At 38.9% G+C, this 21,980-nt stretch overlaps 1 protein-coding gene across 4 annotated transcripts in view; it reads right to left on the bottom strand.

Annotated features, from left to right (window-relative positions):
* The window catches only part of PDLIM5 (PDZ and LIM domain 5), a gene marked incomplete at both ends in the record, with an annotated part of 94,604 nt that overhangs the window by 14,889 nt on the left and 57,735 nt on the right, over window positions 1-21,980 (bottom strand). For 2 of the 4 annotated variants that reach the window (XM_080343636.1, XM_080343638.1), the window contains 4 exons: window positions 18,601-18,916; window positions 19,522-19,558; window positions 20,227-20,399; window positions 20,690-20,707. In XM_080343636.1, coding sequence (XP_080199762.1) covers window positions 18,823-18,916; window positions 19,522-19,558; window positions 20,227-20,399; window positions 20,690-20,707 — 322 coding nt within the window. Of the gene's footprint in view, window positions 1-5,446; window positions 5,623-17,261; window positions 17,292-18,600; window positions 18,917-19,521; window positions 19,559-20,226; window positions 20,400-20,689; window positions 20,708-21,980 lie in introns of those variants that run through there. The other 2 variants (XM_080343635.1, XM_080343637.1) reach the window with 2 other exon arrangements.

Genomic DNA, 21,980 nt, shown 5'->3' with positions numbered 1-21,980 from the left:
GCTCTGGAGTGACAGTTAAGAAACCCATTTGGTGGCTTTCTGCAGATAACATTTTGCTTTTAGCTCCTGTTCTAACCTCGACAGCTTGACTACGCAGATTACCTGTCAGTTTCACATAGCTGATGTTAACTTTAGCAGAGGGATACTGACTTTTCATTTGTTGAACAAATATTAGGCATAATTCTTGGCTGTTTGCACTAATGAAAGGGAACTGATCTGGCGAGTCAGTCCACCAACAGGCTAGCTGCTTTTTAACAAATCAAAGACAACAAGCACCTAATTTTGAAAGCCGGTGAATGTTCCCACTCGATGGGTGTGAAATAACCACAGAGACAAATAATCTCTTCACCTCTGTTTAAATGACTAGAGAAAGGAACACGAATCTATCTGATTTGTGTATGCAATTAGTTTAAGTGCACAGCTTGGTGCAATAGCCACATGGATTTAGTATCATCAAATCACAGGAAAATTGTTAAGAGAAAGCTGAGTTTCTATTTAGCAGATATTACAGTGAGATACACCAGGTCATTCTGCCTCCAACAAGTAGGTGGGACCTCTCTGCATCACTTCTATTATCTGCTCCTTCTTAAACATAAACATTCGAGTTTTGGAAACATATTCATTTTTTCACCATGTCTGCGGGAGTTACAATTTTCTACGACCATCAAATTTAAGTTGACATTTATAAATGACTAGGGTTTCACAATGGGTTTTGCTTGGCTAAGTGACTTCACATTACCTAACTTGTAAGAATAAATTCTTGCAGTTTGCTGTCACATGACGATATAATCACTTAGATTAGATGAAAAATTAATAAGAATAACAGTCCATACACCAGGATCAGGAAGCTTATGTGTTTTAACCTGTCAATCATACCATTTTTATGGACAAGGCTTTCTTGCTTTATGAATAGTGCCTGCACTGTGGAGCAGCAATCTTTAACAATTTTTTTTCAATGAAAAATACTGCAACTGTTTATATTTTGTCACTGTTTCTAGCAGAGGCCTTAACAACAATATAAGGATTTGCCTCAACAACTTGTAGTGTTACTCCAGTTTCTTCCCTAGAGTTCAGACTGTGGTCCTCAATGGGCACAAAGCTTCTTGAACACCTATAATAATTAGTCCTGTTTTTACCTCTCTGTTCCACAAAGGAAACAGATTGGGATGAGAATGTTCTAAAAAGAAAATTGCAGAACTCATGCTGACACAACAGTTCAGTTGCCTTTTCCACGGAAAAGTATTCCCAAAGCTGACGGGCCATCAACATCACTTATTCAAGTCAGGGTGGCCTGTAAGGTCAAACAGAACTGAGATAGGGGCTGGGATAATTACAAAGGAAACACAGAAAAACTAAGGTGACAAGGACAGAAAGTGCCACAGTCCATCAGTTTATGGGTTTTGCCCCATTTTCCTTAGCAAACCTCTATAGAATAAGCAGCAAGGAAGGAGACAAAGACCCAAACTGTCAGTATATGCAGGACAGGATGTCAAATCACACCTAGGAGCAGGCGTGTATTTTCTTCTGCTTTTAAAGTTCTAATATCATGGAGGGAATGGCATATAGAAAAAAAATGCAGCAAGACAGTATACTAAGGATAACTCCAGAGATGGTAAATGCAAGTCTACCAAACACACACAAACAACTGCAAGGAACTAGCAGAATTTTTCAAACAAAGTTGCCTGGGGAGTAGTTTTTTTGTGCTTACAGTCAGCTTCCAAGTCTGTTCCCTCTGCTGAAGGGACCATGTGCTTAACACATGTTCTGGCTCAGGTTTAGGCAACTGACAGTTGTGGGTATTGCAGAATATGCTGAAATTGCTGAGCAGCCCTACTGGAAGGGGATTATATATCCCAGTGGTATTAGGCTGCGAGAGACCCTGGGAATAAGAAAACTGGCACATGCATCTAGCTGGTCACTTAAAACTGCAGGCTTTGGATGCTTTTATTGTGAACCCTCTCCATGTCATCCTTGTAACTCAGATACAAAGCCTAGGAAGAACTAAGGTCACCAGTTGCAATGAAACCCTCTACTCCAAGCAGCAAACCCTCCAGGCCTCCCTGCTGCACCAAATAGCTTTTGGAAGATCCCAGGAAAGAGGAGACAATTTCACATGAGAAGCATAGTGTTGCGTGTCCTGACCATCACAGATCCTGCTGCGCTTTCCACAAGAACAGTTCGTCTCCTGGCCAAACTCCAGCTTGTGTAACTGCATTTATCAGGTAATTATACTTTCTTAGATTATCCTGGCAGTCTCAATTAGCCACGGTGCTATTCACTTCCTTTCAAGATGCCATGGAGTGTCACAGCGTGCTGACAAACAGCTGTTACGGTTCACCCAAGAAGCCACTGCATGGAGGTGGAGGGTGAAAACCATTCCTGTGCTTGCACATGGTACTGAAACTGGAAAATGCCTTGGGGTTCCTTGGGGGTGATGTAGCTGAGATGTTGTGAGTTTCTCCCTCTGGTGGGTGAACAGAAAATCATACCCCAACAAAAATCAAGTGGGAACTATTGTAAATTCCAGCCTCTACGCTTAACACACAGTAACAGCCATAATTTGACTTATTTTGACAATTAAAAAACAAACAAAAAAAAAGCCGACAATACAGACGAGAGGGGCTGACAGCAAACGAGCTATTTGGAAACCTCGGTCCAGGCAGATGCCACCGCTCCACAGTATGGACACCCCACCTACCCCCCATCTTCAATTCCTGATGCACCCAATGCACCAAAGATCTTATTTATCGTGATTATCTCTCCAGCTTCTAACCCATCCCTTCAAAGAAAGTGTGAGGCAGCCATTCCTTATCTCCTCTACCAAACCACTGGGGAACCCTGTAATATCAGAGAAGGGTAAAACCTCTGTCACCTTCCCAGTGGGTGACCAGCACAGTCGTGTCTGTGGGTGTCCCTCCAAAAGGAAGATTCCAGCTAATAAACTAAAAGACCCTATCTGATCAAATGACTTATCTGTCTAGCCAGACATCTTAATAAATAAAATCATTGTTAATATTCATGCCAAATCATCAAACATCAGATTACAGCTTCCCCAGACACAAACAAAATCTTGTGACATGTCAACTTTCCGACAGAGATAACTCGGTGTTATATACAATATTCATTAGAAGGGTGAGTGCTATTAGAGCGACAAAACTGCACTCCAAATAACTTTCTGATATTAATATCACACTGATATACACATTTACATAAGATTATGTCTTCCTTCTAATTATTTTGTACGCCAGACTTCAACTATGAAATCAATCAGACTCAAAAGAACAAGTTTTGTTTGTTTAAAATTTTGTTAGGGGTATGACCTAAGAAGCCAAATTTTGTTTGGCCTGTGGAGCACTGGCAACTTTAGTTTAAAGAAAACGTTATGCTCACAGACTGCAGACACACAGCAGAACTAATGACTGAAGTCCAAACATGCCCTGAAACAGTTACAGCCTTTCTTTCTCTTCAACATTTGAAAAAAAATATATAAAATTAGTCAGTTTTATCTCAACTATTGAAACAGTTTTACCTGCCGGACTTGCTGGTTTCAGCCTTTTTAAGCAAGCTCAGGTACAGCAAAACCTTGAGTATTTTTTTCTTTTATGAAACATAGGCCTGAGAAAAACGTGGTGTTGTAACCACGCTTATGCCTCCCCTATCTGCTAGTTTTGTAAGCTATTTTGGAACACAAAACCCAAAAATGATCTGTCTTTCTTTCCCCTTCACCTACCTATTCGGTATCTCTAATGTGGAGGGAAAAAGAACATACACATATTTTAATGTTATCCAAGAGTATTCACACAGATTTTTGAGGTATAGAATCAAGTGTAATTTAATTCATCCCTCTAAATCCTTCTCTATTTGAAACATTAGACTTTTATTAATTCTAAAGCATTCTAGTAGGATTTAGCAATGAAACACCTACTGACACACTGAAAAATGAGTGGGGTACAACTGAAAGCCCAAGTGGCAGGTGGTTTTTGTGCAATTGAAATAAATTTATCACTTAGTGAGAAAGAGAGTTACCTCCGACTTGAAGCACAATCAGTCACTTAAAAAAATGCAAGATTATCTCATTCCCACAAATATCTACCTTAAATACACACGCTATACAATTGTAACTTTAAAAAGAGGGGGGGTGGTTGTTGTTGGTTGTTGTTTTGTTTTCTATAACGACACTTAAAGATGTAAAACAATGCTAGAATTAACCTGTTGTCAAATTAAAGTCTTTACCTTGTCCTTACGAATATACTGGATACTTGACAGGCAAGAATAGAAATGACAGTGTATTGCCATCTAGAGGCTCAATAGCAGAACTGCACGTCCATAACAAAATATATGTATTTGTTACCAGGTACAGCAGTAATTTAGCCAGATATGCCAGAGCCATTATAAAACACACACCATTAACACCACATGTGTCATTTTTATCTTTATTTTTATGCCAGGGCCTCTGTGGTTCCTTTTCTGGACTGGATATACTTTTAAAGAAGGAAAACCCTTAACAGCAGTAAACCATGACCACCAAAATCTATTTAGCACCTTTGATCCTGTCAGAAAGCGTCATGAATACTGATCTCATTCTTATAAGAAAAATAAGTAGTTAAAGCTTAATTAGTAATACAGATTTCCTTTGCAGATTTTCAGATCCTTTGCAATTATTACTCAAGCTTAGTTCGGCACCAAAGACTGATTCAGTTTAAGAAACAAATTAAGATATTAACCCAAATTACTGCATGCACTGCTACTAAAATATTGGCACATAGTTACACATATTGCATGTTTCAATACAGATATAACATAGACATGTTCATAAAGAATATGTCTTGCCTTCCAGATGTAAGACACTTTGGTGTGGGCTTAAAGGGGTAAGAATCAAACTACACTCAAAGGAAGTAGCTACAAACCTTGCAAGAACCCACCTCTAAATAAATCTCCATACCACAAAGGTATGCAATACCTTGGCCCACTGTTCAAATAGAACCTACAAATATCAAATACATAACCACTCTAATGTCCTTTTTTTTTAATATACTTAACACTTACTTTGGAAATGATCACTTGGAAAACACATCTGTTGATACTCCCACCCCTGAGACAGCATGGAATACACTCTGTTGAGTTTAGAGTCACCAATTTGAAACTGTGAGGTGTGTGTATATATATATATGTATTTCATTGGTATATATGTTTTCAACAGAGGTCAGAGACATCTTGATTCCATATTTGTGAAATCGACCACATTGATGAGGCTGCTTACAAATGACTACTAGTTTACCAAAACCACTGAATCTGTTGCGTTTCAGTTTGGTTTTCTTCCTTCTCTATACAGACCAGTACCCAAAAGACACCAATAGCCATTCAAAACCTATAGGCTTTTTACACCCACCGTGGAACTATATTTTCCTGAACTATTCCGAGGTTTTAAGCAAACAAGGACAGTTACCTGCTTGGTTTGAGGGCTGCCAGCCCGAGTATTTGACAGCACCCGGGGCTCCTGGTGGCTTGGGGGCTGCGGTGAAGGTGGGACCAGGTCTAATCTCTGAATTTCCTTGGTGGGCGGGCACGCTCCTTGCTGATACAGCTGTAAGAGCAGCAGGCTGGGCAGGCTCCGGGGAATCGCTGTTCAGAAACAATGGAGGAAAAGAAAATAAAATGTATTTCTTGCTAGAAAAACAGCGTTTGCGAAGCAAACCTGCAGCCTGCTACAACTGAGCAGCACCTGCTTCTCCGTAATCACCCCTCACAGTGCTGGGGAATGTCTATTTTCAAGCTGGTTTTCAAGAACTGGACAATTAAGGAATTTCCACCAAAAGTCAGAGACAACTAAATCCCTTCACTTTTTCCTTTTAAAATGATTAAATGTTGGTATGATACAGGTTGAAGCAGAACTCTAAACTGGGTACAATCCCAGACCTTTTCAATACTTTTTGTTTCTTTCTTGGAGAGTAGGCAAATATGCATAGAGTCAGATGATACTTGTACATCTTAATACAAATCATCAATCTAAAAGTCACTTAATTATAAGCAATTTTCTTCTATGGGCCATTGCCCCCCCAAATGATTAAGCATTTTAGAAGAGCTATAAGTTTCTTTATACATTAGACAACAAGCACAATATTTTATATCGCCTCTTTAGACCAGTCTACCGCTGCTTTTATATTTCAAGGCTTAGCAGAACTCTTTTACCTATTTAAGAACATGCATAATGAAAACTGCACTTAACCACAATTCGTGTAGGGTGTAAGTAGCAACTAATTATACTGCGAGCAAGAAAATTTTTCATGTCTCACTCCCAGAGGCTGTTCAAGAATGAGAAAGTTATCATAGCAAATCTTTTATGCAGTGTAACAGTATTTGTATAATGGATATTTGCATTTAGGAAGCTGAAAACAAATATTTTCGTAGAGAGTCTTTAAAGTAGAGGAGTAATTGCTAATGAAGGTCATTTGCAAACTGAGAGGATCACAAAACCAGGAAATGAACTCAACACCATTGCAAAATACAGTCAAAATGATTCTAAATACATATTTTGTGCAGTCTGGAAATCTCTGAGTTAACACATTAGAAGCCTTGTGTTCGTTCCTCTGTTGATGAAAAACAAATTCACAGCACATGTGTATCACGTATATTTCACTGGGGCCATTCACAGAATTACACATTGTGCCAAGCTCGTCAAGTAAAAGTCCTTGAGCTATTTTTATTTCACAAGCATTGCACACCCACAACATCACCTTGGCCATAGGACATGCAAGAGCTTGAAGGAGGCTAAAATGAAAGTTCATATCCTTGAGTTTTTCTGTCTCTAGACTTACAGGGTTAATAACTGACATATTTAGAATCTGGGTAAGGGATAAAAAAAGATTCAAGATTTAGAAGTTGTTTTAACCACAGATGTTGATGCAGCAGAGATACATCGCATAAAAGTGCTGTTGCGGACCAAAAGCAAAAGGATAAGAAGACGCTCTCTGACATTAAGCAGCAGGCTCAATAGTTAAAAAATAAGGTAGTTTAGGACTGGCTTCTACTATGAAAAAAGCACCTGTCTGCAATTTCAGTGTTGCAGAAGTCGCCTTCCGTACATATAGCTATGTATCTTTTCAGAAGCACACCTACAAAGTGGCTGTACAATACACACAATTAGCCCTAATAATATTTTGTAACTCGCTAGGATATTCATAGAATCATTTCAGTTGGAAGAGACCCTCAGAATCATTGAGTCCAACCATAACCTCATCCAACTCCAGCACTAAACCATGTCCCTAAGAACCTCATCTAAACACCTTTTAAATCCCTCCAGGGATGGTGACTTCACCACTGCCCTGGGCAGCCTGTACAGTGACAACCCAAGATGTATTACCTAGAAAATACATGTCTTGAAGAGACCAAAAAAAAATATACATAAATTCAAGAAAATGAACAGGTTATGGAAGAGAGCTCCCATCTGCTTTTCAGAGTTGTCACTAGAAAACTGACGGAGGAAGAGAAATCTTACGTATTTGCCAAGTTCTGCATAAGCAGCTTTCTCAGACTTCCCAAGTGACACTCGTAGGTCAGTTTCAGGTCAAGCACATTTTGATGTCAAAACACTTGTACTGTTATTAATGACAAGCCCACATTCTAACTCTAGCTTTAACCTTTTATACCTCTTAAACTCCTGCTCCATCTGATGAATACTTATGGCAAAAATGAAAGATTTTCATGTTGAATGCTAATGCAACTTATGCTTGCATCACACAAATGGTCTACTGTCAAGCTTTGGACAAGGGGTTTCAACACTGTGAGAATGAAGCAGCAGTGGAACAGGAGCCTGATTGACTCAGAGTCCTGTGTCCTGAAAACCCACAATGTGTTTAATTAATTATCTATGGGAAGATTAATCCAAATAACCCTGGAAGTGGGTTGCAAGGGAAACAGACTGCAAAAACAGCCCAAGAAAAAGGTCCAGCTTGTACACACCACGTGATGTAGTTTGTCCAGTATCAAAATATACATTAGCTGAAGACATTTATAGGATACAAGAAAAAGCCAGGTATGAGAATGATGACAAAACCCCATGAATGTGGGAAATATATGTCTTTTTGCAAGCACTTTCTGGTATAACAACAGAGAAAGAGAAGACAAGAAATGCTGAGTGCTGACCTTGTTCCTACTCCTACTAAAAACCCATGGTACAATCAGATTTTTAAAATGGTGTTTAAGCTTTGCATTAAAATAGCAGTGGTACAATAACTTGCATAAAAGAAAATAATGCAAAATAAAACAATAAAAAGAAAGCAGAGAAAGCGGGAGGTATTTCCATATCGAGTTACGGTAAGGATGTATGTAATCCTTCTGTAAGCCACGTTCTACACAGAAACCATTCAAAGCATCTTTTGGAATAAATAAATATTCTCTCAGATTCAATACTAGTTTTTATTTCACAGGCCTCTTTTCAAGTAAATGCATGTGACACAGTGTTAGGTAGATAAACAAAAGCCACGTCAATGCCCATTCTTGTTAGTGTCTTGCAAAATTCCACAGCATTTTTGCCATGCAATTTAATTTTTGGGTGGAGCTCCAATTCTTGGAAACACAAGACATTAAATACATCATAATTTAAGCATCTCCAAAACTAAACCTTCAAAACCAGGAGAGTTTCTCCCCTTACAGTGAGCAAATGATGGATAAACATAAAGCCAGTTTCAGAGCCAGGATGGAGAATGTTTCCACTCTTGTAACAATCAACTTTCATTTGCATCTTATGACATAAACACTGTACATTAATAAGTGAATTAAAAAAGAAAATGCAAGTCAGGGAATTAATTTTCACTGCCATAATTGGCTCTACTAAATGAGCAGAAAGGAAACACTGCAGCTAAAGTCTTGTTAGTAGCATCTCCTGGGCTTCACGCACAGTACACAGGTATCAGAACTCCTGGAGGGGTTTTCCATTTGGATGCATTCATAAAAAAAGATTTCCTAGCAACTATCATTCAGTGGCAAAAAGAAAATCAGTGTTTAAGGTTGTGTTCTATCACTATAATTCTGGGGTTTTGGTTTGGTTTGTTTGGTGGGGATTGCTTTGTTTTGTTTTTAAGTGGATATGTGACAACTTGAGATTGTTTTTGTCCAATAACTACTATTTATTTACGGCTACTTCAGCCTTTTCTAGTGACTGAGGTCACCATGGGCATCACGAAACAGAATGAAAGATCTAATACTTGTTACTCAACAGAAATTTCTTACATCAAGGGGATCTCAGCTCTATCTATGATTGGGTCTTATCTCCCGAAGGGTCTTACTCTTGTGAAAATGCAAATAAGTACATGAAAACCCACAAAATGTTTCTTCCTTAACATAGCTTAATACATAGCCCTGTAAAACAACCAAATAGATTTCCGCCTTTGAGGCTGAAGTCCATTACATAAAAGCAGCTTTCCACAGCGTTAACATAGCTGTGGTCAGGAAATGAGAACAAAAAGTCCTGTGCACTGAACAGGATCAGCACAGGAACAAAGGGTCTAGACAGTAAATAATTTTTTAAATGGTTATTTGCTGCACCGCACGCCAGTTATTTGATTTTATATATTAAAAGTGAGCTTTGAAAAATAGCAGCTCTTTGTTCCTGGAGCACACTTGCAGCCTAACACGTCGCTTACTTGCTCAAGGAACTGTTGCAAATAATTCACCTAGCTGGGGGTTTCAAGCCAGAATATCTTGTTTCTTCCTCAGCCAGCTATTTAGAGCACCAGTGCCTCATAGAATCATTTCAGTTGGAAGAGACCCTCGGGATCATCGAGTCCAACCATAACCTGACCCAACTCTGTCACTAAACCATGTCCCTAAGAACCTCGCCTAAATGCCTTTTAAACCCCTTCAGGGATGGCAACTCCACCACTGCCCTGGGCAGCCTGTTCCAATGCCTGACAACCGTTTCGGGGAAGAATTTTTTCCTAATATCCAATTTAACCTCCCCTGGTGCAATTTGAGGCCATTTCCTCTTGTCCTATCACCCTCGGAGGTTCGTGACGCGACGCAAACCTTTGCTTAGCACGGTGGACGTGCACAAACACCATGGGCAGGACCAGGGTGCAGATTAGTCCTGCCAAGAGGCAAAACCAGGAGGATTTGGGGTTCGGTGACCTTGTGCATAAGACCACACCAGGCAGACTGCTTTGAGCATGCAGAGGACAGAAACAGGCTTCGAAGGGGAAGCTGGTTTCTTTTGTGTCCCAAGTGTGAACCATGCACAGCACTCACACAATACCTCTTGCTCTTCAGCAGCTCCAGAGCACTCATGGACTTCCTGGAGGGCCCGATGGCCTGCAGAGGAGGTTTAGTGACAGGCGTGATGAGCAGGGCATCCAAGAGAGAGCGGTAGACACTAGGTTCCGAGAGTCTAGCAAGTGTTTAAAAAGACCAACCACATCAACAAACTAGGTGATCGAAGTTCAAGTTGGCTGGGATCATGGAAAATCTAAAAACCCTTAGGAAAAGGCTATGAATTCTGTAGCAGTGTGGAGAAACTGAACTTAGGATAACTCATTGTAGAATAATTTCGGTTGGAAGAGACCTTCCATAAGAGTCCAACCATAAAAATGCATGAAATTAAGTCTAAATGGAGAAATTAGATCTAAATAAGGAGTCCCCAAAGTGGAGGCTGCACATTGTAGGAGATGCACGAAACAACCAGTTGGAGTGTGATAAGAATTTTATTATATTTTTACTGTTAAGAAAGAAAAGAGAAAATATTATGAAAATAACATTTATTTCCTCTTTTTCTCGTCTTTTTACTTTCTGATTTTGTGTACATATATAATGTACGTAATATATTAGGACATGCATTTAATCTAGAAATACCTAAATGTACATATATTGCACGCTGAAATATTTTTCCTGGTATGAAAGCGTGATCAAAAAAACTTGAGACCACTGCTCTAAGTAAGTATTTATAAAAAGCAATGCAGTAAAGATTTAGTTGGGACTCCAAGAGTTATTGTCTTCAGGCCTCCAAAAGTTAACTCAAAGATGCAGGTTATTCCTTGTAACCTGTATAACAATTGTTACAGTCAGTTTACTGACTGAATTTTCAAACAGATATCAGATCAGAGAGAATTACTCACCAAGGTTCAGAGCAGCAGTCTGGAGCTAAGCTAAAAATAAGGCATGGAAGACTTGGACATGCTCTTAACAACTTGCTCACGGCGCTATTGTGGAAGAGCTGATTTCTCAGCTCTGCCAGAGAATGATTATTGTTGCGTGAGCTTGAACATTCTTAAACTAAGCTATAAAATTTTCCTTTTAAAGTTGACATCTACCTGGCCCGGATAGCAAGAGCAGCAGACACAGCAGCAGCGGCCATGCTCTTAATTTTTGATCTCTGCATGAAAGGAGAAAGAACAGGAACAGGAGCAGGTCCAAACTTGGGTGGGCTTCCCAAAGGATTTTCCAGCAGGACTTTTCTAGCACAGAAGATTTGAGTCAACAGAGGAGAAAACAAGAGAAAGCAGGAAAGGTTGACAGAAACATATTATCCATTGCAAAATTAAGTGATTGTCAGTTTCCAGCTCACAGTGACACAGTATGATGTAGTAGCCACTTGAATACTAATGTAGAAAACAGCAATTTTGCTTTCACCCATAAATAAAACTTCCCTTAAGTCAGCATTTAGCATCTATCAGACTTTGAATTCCCCATCCCACATTCTGCCTCACACCTCGGGGTCATTCCCAGTGAACTTGGGACACACCACATAGATACATCTGAGTCTCCTGAGGATCATTGAGCTTCTCCTCTTTTTCATCATAAATAATAAATGTGAAAAGCTTTGGAATATTTGGTGATTTAACTTCAGTAGCTCTATTTTTAGCCACCTTTACCAAAATCTGGTGTGCTCATCACCCCCTCTTCATTTTTCCCTACTTATTAACTGCGTTGAGAAGAACGTGAAGAGGCAAAAAAAAATGAACAAAAATATGCTGGCTCCAAAATTGTTTCTACAATGGTGAATCCATAACCCAGGCTCTATTTTAAATTTCAAGAATAACCACAGAATTGCTGTGCATTTTTAAAAACCATTTCACTCCACTTACACAACTATACATCACTTGAATTTAAAACTTGGCTTATACCTAACAGTCTGCTGTAGATATACCTTAAAAGATTTACCTTGTATGACTTATAGAAGATTTAGACTGAGAGATGGAGATTTTACTGAAAGACTTTGTTTCACAAGGAGGCAAGGATGCTTCATGCCTGCCCAAAAGTAGCAAGAGAAGATAAGTCATTAATTAAACTCTTACGACACCTCTAGCAATGCTCACTAAAGCTTGGGAGCTGCTCATTTAAGGATTTTTAAAAGCACTCCTTACTTGTTAAAAATAAAATAGACCAAAAAAAGCAGGTATGGTTTTATATCCCAGATTTTTAATTACTGAGAAAAGCACTTTCCTTCTCTCTTAGTCAATATTCTACTCTGAATTTCCCATCACTACACAAGTTAATACTTGTATTCTCCTCCAAAAAACTTCAGGCTACCGAACAATTCAAAACCACACATTTTATAGCAAGGGAGACTAATCTTTCAAAGCCAAGTGAATAACATGTGGAATACCAAAGCACCATATATTAGGAACACTCTGCTGTGCCTTCCCCCAAAAACCTTCTTCCACACTTTGACACTACATATTCACCCCATGTCACCAACTTTTGACAACAAAGTCACCTTTCCAACCCATGACTGGTCTTTCCCAACTCCATCTAAAGGCCACTTCAATTTCCAAATTGTTTTTCTACCTTTCGTCTAAAAGCTACTACTAATACTAATTGCTCTGCAAACTTCCAGAGCAGCATGAGGACCAGGAGATGTGCACTTGGGTAAGGCTTCCAAAGGGTTTCTCCAACAAAAGTCTTCTGAAGTACAAGAAGGCAAAAGGACAAGTAGCATTCACCACAGGAATGCAATATTTCCCCCCAATATTTTAATTCCTCTTGCTTGTCACCAAATCAAGACAACCTTGGAAGATCCAACAGTTTTAGTTTGGTCAATCTGAGACCTCTTTTTCTCCCCAGCCTGATGCTGGTTTGCTAATCAAATGAGCAGCTCAGGTCTTTGCTAATTCCCTTTTGCATGGTGACTATAACCAAAGGAAGTTGCTTAAGAAAATTGATGTAGAAATGTCAGACCTGCCAAAAAGGAGATCTGGCTGAGTTGAGGTGAGTACAACAACAGTCACAACAATTCACAACAAAACAGGGGTGTGCACAAATTATACCCTTGCCTGGAGCTGCCCTCAAGTTCTCCTAAACTTCACCCAGCATCTTCGTGAAGCTTTATAGGTCACAAAAATGGGGCCTTGAAGAAGGCAAAGGGAAATGATTCGCTCTGGGCATATGCTCCAAAGGGAGAGCAGGCTGACTCCAAATCTTATTTACATAATACATACTCATTGTATTTCCACTTTTTGCTCTGGCAGTGGCTAGAAAAGGAGTAAGAAATCACCCTCAGAGATTACAATTTCTGCAGAGAATATTCTTGGCTGTCCACTAGTCAGAAAGTGGACAACAAAACTCAGGATTAATACCTAGTATTTTATACCAAGTCTCTGTATTTATGACTATCAGGAATAATTTCTTGAGAAGATAAAAATGCCTGTACAACTGTAAAAAGTGTGTATATAAAAGAGCAATCTGAAGGCTTGCTGGCACTGGGTCTGCTTTATATTAGTTATATATTTCTGAGGAAGTGCCACATTTTGTGGTTTACAAGGTCTAAAGTTGCCAGGATGACCTTTAAAGATGACTTTTTGCAACTTTCTGGAAAGGCTGTAATTGCTTTTAAATATTTTACTGCATTGCATACATGAAATTGAGTAATAATACACTATAAATTACAGTAGTTGGCTATAGTGCTATATGACTAGTTTAAGCTTTCAATAAAGAACTAAAACTACAATAAAATAGCATTATGATTTATATTATGAAGTCTGCTTTATAAACAGTGGACCTAGTAATCAAAACCAGATCCTTCATACATTTCTCAGCAAGTTCCTTCTCCTTCTTGGTGGCTCAGTGGTGGGTGGTACAAATCACAGAGCTCCAGTCAAGAAAAGATGGAGAAAAATAAAGATCTATGCCAGTCATTAGCAAATACTGGACTTCAGGGGCAATCCTTTCTACAGCTCTGCAGAGTCTGCTCAGGTTTTTGAGTAGAAAAATATGCATCATCTACTTTTTTGACTATTCGTGTAAGTACTTCAGTTCTCATACTAAACCACCATAAACACAGCTGACCTTTCCCACCTCAGGTAGCTCCTTTTAAAGCTACTCTCTCACTAGGTTCATTTTGCCAAATAATAAACTTAGAGCCATAGATCTTGAGTAAGACTAGATGTAAATTTCTTTTCCCAAATCTTCTTTTCTGCATTGGCTCAAACCAAAGGGTACCGTGAAGGTACCAACCTGCTGACCAAGCAACCTTCTGTCATCACCCCTTCCTGACTGATCTCACGTCAGCTCATGAGGGCACCCTCTTCTCCCAGACCTCCAAAAAGCCTTCAAAAGACATTGCAACAGAATAGACCTATTGTATTTTGTTGTGAGGCTTCACCCAATATCTCTCAGCTGTCTCCCAGTTTGACCAGATAAGTGCTAGTGAAGCCAACCGAGGAAACTTGCCAGATAATCTGTTTGATTGCATCACAGCACAGTGTTATGAATAAAACAATCCACTTTTTAAAAAGTTATTTTTATATTTTTAAAGGGATTTTTCTGTGTGTGGAAGAAATCTGAATTCACTTTTGAGTTGGTGAGACCACTGAGAAGTTACTGCATCCAGGTGCTGGGGTGAACATCCACTGACAACATCCTGACACGCACTAAATATTGTGTCTTATTTTAACTGCTATCTACAGGATATCTGTTCAGAAACCTGCTCAGCTTTATTTAATTTATCTCCTCCTCCTGTCATTTCCAGGAAAATCTCTAATAACAGCAGATTAACTAAGTTTTTTAAGTGAATGACAAGACAGACAAATTGAAGCTAGAAAATATATAGATAGATACTCTCTCTGAATTATTTACCTCCCAGGTGTTGTTGGAGCAACATGTTCAGCAAGTCTGGGAGAGGGGACAGTACCAGGGGAGAACTCTGTTGTTGGCAAAAGAGGAGCTGCAGGTTCTGGTCTAGCACCATTTTCACTCCATTCACAGTAATGAAACCAAATGGAGACACACAGAGAAAGAGATTTTTTAATCCACATAGAAATAGTTTGCTGAACAGGAGACACTGTGCATGGAAGTCTCAGTAAAAATAAAAAACAAAACAAACAAACAAAACAAAATAGAAATAGAGGGATAAAACCAGGCATAATAATCCTAGGAAGTGTTAAGCTTTTAGTGAAGCTTGAGAAGTGTCCTGCTCCTTATAAACTCAGAAAGTCAAGTAGAATTTTGCGTTTACACGAAGATGGAACACAAATATTTAGTATTATGTTATGTGAAGGAAAACATTTAGGAAATACTGGAAACAGATACAAGTGCTAGTGGGAGTTTCATACAATTTTTACTGCAACTTTTTTAGGGTGTTATTTTTGTGAAAGTTAGACTATATATTTATCAACATTTTTCATATATATTATTTTCAGCTGTGATGGGGAAAAGAAAATCTAGAAAATGTCTTCAAGCCCTCGACATCAAGAAAAGCACGTCAGACATCTCACTGAAATACAAAGAAATAAACTACAAGGTAGAAAACAATCGCAACCACAAGTTCTGAGCAGACTTCACCATAGGAGTAGGCATTGCTGCCCTTTTTTTTATGTTAGCATGCAGAATTAAGTATCTTAATAAAGTAGGGAGCCTGAAGCGCTGAAAGTTATTGAACAAACTTAGGAATGAGCAGGGAGCAGACCTCATAGGTGGTAAAGATGTGGATGGAAATTCTGGCACAGGTGGCATCTCCGAAGTCTGGGTAGCAACGGAGTTTTTATTCAGATTAATAGAGGTATCCTGGGCTCCTGCTCCATTAGGTAGATCTGCAGGTATGCTTTACAGATATTTATTACATGGGGGGAAAAAAATACACACATGATTTAAGACAGGTTGTTTAAGGACTGACCAAGATTCTAGGGATAAACCATAATAAAAAATCCACAGGGCATTTGTCTCAGACAATGCCTGCCTGAAAAGTTGAATATTATTGAGATATTTATCTGTAGATTACTGACAGAAGAGAAGTTTCTATTTCATCATTTGTCATATTCATTCTTCTAGATGGTGTCTTAAATGTAAGCTTATTCATTTATATCAAAAACCTCCCAGAATCAGATGTATGCTGGGAATCAGACATAAGCAAGGGTGTGTTCTGTACATGTGAATGGAAACAATAACTAAGTTCAAAATTTAGCATCAAGAGGTGTTGTGCAATGGGGATACTGTGTGAAGAGATGACATCTTTGAAGTAGAAGATTAACTTAATGTCACACACTCATAAAACATTTTTGGAACTATTGATTTGTGCCTATGGATTTATAGGCAACTAATAATTTTGGTGGACTTTCTCAGACTACTCTCATATCCATAGACAGACTCTGTTACTATCTCTATGTTTACTCAAAACAGAGGCTTCTGTACTTTGGATCAGAGAGGCTTTTTGTTCCATTTCTTACTAAAAATATTCACCCTTCAATGGGATAAAGGCTGGTAAGTTAGACAAAGATAATGGTAAGTTAAATATCAACATAAAGATATTATATTCTCTTTACCTAGGGACATCTCCAAAACATAAAAATACTTGAAGGTCAAACCATTCTGCCCTAATGAAAGAAACTGCAGAGAGATGACTTTTCATTGCACTGATGCTCCTGAAGCTCCCATCTTTCCATTCATAAAAAACTCTTTAAACCCAGCAAAACAATGGTAATACACTATTTCACACTTCTAATTTACTACATAGTATTCTACCAAGTGATTATATTGTGGTGTATGTGCACTCAGTAACACTTGGGTTTAGTAACACTGTACTCACTACTGAGTTACGCGACAGCCATGTGGGGGGAAATCAAACTGATGGGCACTTCTCATCAGAACAGGCTTCAGTGAAATTATTAAAGTGAGTGTTTTCCCCCACTGTCCCTAAGGAGTTAACTCAAAAGGTGTGTGAGATGTGATGTGATATGCCTTGGTCCATCATTACCAGTGGAAATCTACTTGTACTTTATGCTGTGCATAGTTAGGTACCCACATCAGTGACTGTTAGTGCTGGATAACTTGGCTATTACCTGAAGTCTCCATTCTCTGTTTGGCTTTTCCTAGAGATAAAATGACAAATACCATAAGCTACTGCTGAACTGCACAGCAGTACAAACCATCTGAAAAGGAAACACAAGCTTAAAATGCTTCCAAAGGTTTCTATTTCTTTCAATTCTCCAAGTTGTGCAATATAAAAAAACCAACTCCCCCAAGTCAGCAGAAGCATTTGCAGGGGACATCGATATGTTCACGGGACTAATTTCACCACAAACTACAAGCCGATCGCAACGGTTCTCATTGAGCAATTATGAAAGATCAGGTTTTTATATGTACATTGCAATTCATCTTTGAATTCCTGGGCTGAAATGTCTCCAATTCAATAAACAGCACAAAAGTCAAGAGATTTACTTAGTAGGATTCTTACTCCTGTAGCCCCCACAAAAGTAAATAATGTTATTGATTTCTGCACAGCAAACATATACCCTGTTTTTAATATGATCAGAAACTACTACTGTGATAGTTTTGTACAATTTAGATTGTTTCTCCTGAGGACCAGGGATTTAATTGTTCCTTTTACTATAATCTGTGAAGGTGCAAGGAAATTACAGCTCCGAGGATGAGAAGACAACTCGAGGAGTCAGAGAGACTCAAAAGAAAAACAGACAGAGCTAAGACAAAAGCAACTTTTATTAAAATACTCTTCAAGCTTCAGAAAGCATAAATTAATGAATGTGTAGCTACTATAATACATTATTTTACAGGAGAACCATAGGGCCATGAAGCTTTTATAAACACAAGAAAGCCTATGAGCTTCACTCTGAAATAAATAAATACTACTGTCTTATCTTGCTCTTGTTAGAGGATGTGTTGAAGCTCTTACAGGTACACAGCAACATTCTGCTCAAAGTTTTCCACAGTATGAACATATTACTAGTTTAAGCAGCAGAATCTTTATATTGAGCTTGTACTTCAATTCGCAGCATCAGAGGGGTTTTTTTAATTTACTTTTTTATTTGCTTAAAAGCAGTCTGTCTTCTTGCTCTACTTGGTAAAACATTTACAACCACTCTAAAATTGACTTGCTGAAAATCTGGTGAAATCCAAGATAATCACTAAGTACAATAGTTTGAAATAAGCGCATACAATCCCTCTTTGTCTTCTTCCCCCAGCCCCAAAATCAAAGTAATACAATTTCACATTCTTTTGTTCGTAACTTTCTGCTTTCTAGTAACCTACAGTAACTCAAACTCAGCAACGTAAATGACTCCTTTAAGGCAAAAAAAAAGAACTGCAACAGCCATCTCCTCCCTCATGTTGGGAGGTTCAGTCACCCAAGTTGTGCTGGTTTAAATATGTATTATTTTCATCAACTAGTGATTATTAGCACAAAAACATTTTCATCTCATTCTTTACACATCAGTAGGAAAGTGTTAGAAAAGTATAGAAAAGGCTAAGAATTTCTCTTGCAGTAAGGCTAGTGAAATAGGTTCTTTTTTTCGATTTATTTTTTTAATTATTATTTTTTGCAAAGCAGATGGAAAGAAGAAAGGAAAGAAGTGTTTGTATTTTGCTTTTGCAACTTGGGTCAAATCACTGGACATTAAGAACACGTGCTGAGACTTCATGGTGCCAGTCACGTAATTTTGTATATTTGGGGCTAAAGACGTGGATGGGAACCTTTTCCCTGTGGAAAGAAGTGATAGAAGAGAAATAAGAAAGAAAGAAAGATTGTCTTAAGCAGTTTCACAAGAGAACATGCAATCTCCATGCACATTGCCTTCCTCTCTCTCAAAAACTTGGATCAGCCAAAGCCAGTAGAAAATGTCCCACTGACTGCAAGAACCATTAAATTTTAGCCACTGGTTGGTCCTCATTTTCAACACCACTTATCCCAAAGGAAGGAGAGCACTGACCCTCATTCACAGCCCAGAACACAAATACTTTCCATGCCTGGCAATCTGACCCACGCTCACGCACAAAAAAATGCCTGGTTAGATTGAGGAAAACACATCAACAAGCTGACCTTGTACAGAAAGCCAAACCAGACCAGGTTTATGGAATATCTTGAACTCCTGCACAAATATTAATATTGGACTGCACCAATAGATTTTTAAAAGGTCAGTCTGTGCAGAAAAAGACCTTGATTTTTACATGCCGAAGCAGAAGGCAAAAAAAAAAAGCAATCTTTTAAAAACACCCGGATGTCACACAAATGCAAACACTATCAGTTAAGAATTAAGACATGCAAAGTATAATGCAAGGTAATAAAAATGTAAAACATCAACTCACTTAGTCTTCTTTGCACCTTCATGTTCAGGTTCTTTCACTGCAAGAAAACAGATTTTTCTTTTAATTTTCTAAGGCATTAAGGGCACTGATTTAAGACTTATGCAGGATGTATTAATTTTTTACTCAATTAAGAATAATGTCCAGTAAGGTGATCTCATTAATGTTAATAAATATGTAAAGGGTGAGTGTCAGGAGGATGGAGTCAGGGTCTTCTTGGTGACAACCAGTGATAGGACAAGGGGCAACAGATTCTAACTGGAACACAAGAGGTTCCACTTAAATATGAGAAGAAACTTCTTCATGGTGAGGGTGGCAGAGCCTGGCCCAGGCTGCCCAGGGAGGTTGTGGAGTCTCCTTCTCTGCAGACATTCCAATCCGCCTGGACGCCTTCCTGTGTAACCTCATCTGGGTGTTCCTGCTCCATGGGGGATTGCACTGGATGAGCTTTCCAGGTCCCTTCCAATCCCTGACATTCTGTGACTCTGTAATCCTGAGCTATTTAATAACTGCGGAAGTTCTACAAAAATATTTCCCTCCTATAGCCTTCTCAAACATTTAAAGAGCTCACCAAAATTCTGCCTACTGGATTTATTACCTAGGAGATGGGACCAAACCCTTTTACTATTCCCCTCTCCCTCCAAAATTTTAGAAACACCCGTCTGCCCAAGGCCAATACTTTTATTTCGTTTAAATCCAATGACTCACTGTGATCGGTGCCGGTGATCTGGGCCAGGATGCGGAAGGAGCGGGACTGGGTGGTGCCGGTCCGGGGGTGCCAGTCTTCAGTGTCTTCAATCAGCCTCTTCTTGCTGGCATCGCTGTGGGTGGGCGTGTGGTAGAACTCCGTGTAGGTATCCACAATGTGCTTCCGCGGGGGGCTGTGGCGAGGAGAGGAGACAGCGGTGAGCAAAAGGCTTTGGAGATCACCTGGGTTGGGGCAGCTACAAAATCACGGGCAGAATTGGGACTTTTTGCAGCGTTTAAAAGCAGCTTCTGTGTTTGGATGCAGATGTGCAAGGCTGAGCTCTACAGGCACACCTGATTCAGTTCTCTGAACCAAACACAGCTTTGTAATTAACATGATGATATATCTTTCCTTGTTTCAGTGTTGGAACATTTGAAACAGTGTAAGATAGTATTAAAGACATTTACACTTTCAAACCTTTACCGTTTGGGTGGGTTTTTCCTTGGAGATGACAGAGTGAGACAGCAAGAGAAAGGTTTCCCAGCAGAAACAGGAAAAGAAGAAAAGAAGAAACAAGAAAGAAAGTCAGAAAGCTGGAACAAAAGTACAACTAGTTACTCTGTTGAATTAGTTTTGAGGGAAAAGGGGGCACTGAAATCCAACTAATGGCAATGTTCTCATTCTGCTACCAAAACCACAGCAGCACAGATCTCCCCTACTTAAACTTCAATTAAACTCGTGGTGATTTCCTTACAGGGATGAGAGCGGAATTTGCTTTGGTAAAGCAGGGCAGTCTGCTTAGTTGGGAGCTGGTGTCCGGCAGCAAGTTCTCCCCTTGGTTCACAGGAGGCAAAGCACAGACTGTGCACTAAGGCCACCCAGTACCCGCTAAGCCTTTTGGATCGGAACCAGGCCATCCAAACTGTCACAGGTACCAACACTCTGGAGCATCCCATGGAGATACTGATGCTCAATATCCTATCTGAAAGTCAAAAAACTGGGTGATCGTTTCATCTGGATATTTTCCCCACTGTAACCTATGTGCTCTTATCCATCCCTGCACCAGCCAACCTGCAAGAATACAGGATTTTAAAGCTTTGCTTTCAGTAAGTGATGTAAATAACATGTAATGGCACTGATCATATTAGGAAAAGAGAACAGAAGATTAACACTATATCTATATATACAACTATATAACTCCTAAATTCCACATTTGTTACCCCAAAGCATTAATCTTTAATACTCTCCAAAAGTACATTAACATAATTTACAGGAGATTAACTGCATGAAACTAGCTTCTAAGATGTAAAAATTGTAATAATAAAACAAACAAACATAATAACTTCAAAAGTCACTTCTATTTTTGCCACTAATTTGACACTGTATTTTTAACGCCCAAAGTATTTCTGGTAAAGAAGGGTAGAAAAGATGAATGAGAAGGATGGAAATTATTAATTGTCAACAAGTGAGAATTATGCCCATTCAGTGGAATATATTAGTAAATACTTAAGATTAAAAGAATACTTAATAGGTGAAAGAATGATGTGAAAGGTATCACACAAAATTATAGCAAACAATTAAATTTACTGACACACAGCATTAGTGAAGTACATGTATCACATATTGAGGTTACTAAAAGAGGGAGGGGTAAAGAAACAAAAGGCTCTGCTATTTCCAGGATGGAGCACAAGTAGTAGAGAGAAAAATAAAGTAATGCATCAAAACAGTTAATAGCAAAAACAAAATCTGAAAATTAAAGCAGTAATTAAAGGTG

Source organism: Nesoenas mayeri, assembly GCF_963082525.1.
Source record: "Nesoenas mayeri genome assembly, chromosome: 4".
NCBI classification, from domain to species: domain Eukaryota; kingdom Metazoa; phylum Chordata; class Aves; order Columbiformes; family Columbidae; genus Nesoenas; species Nesoenas mayeri.
The sequence above is the reverse complement of the archived record's forward strand: the minus strand, read 5'-3'. Positions and strand labels throughout refer to the sequence as shown.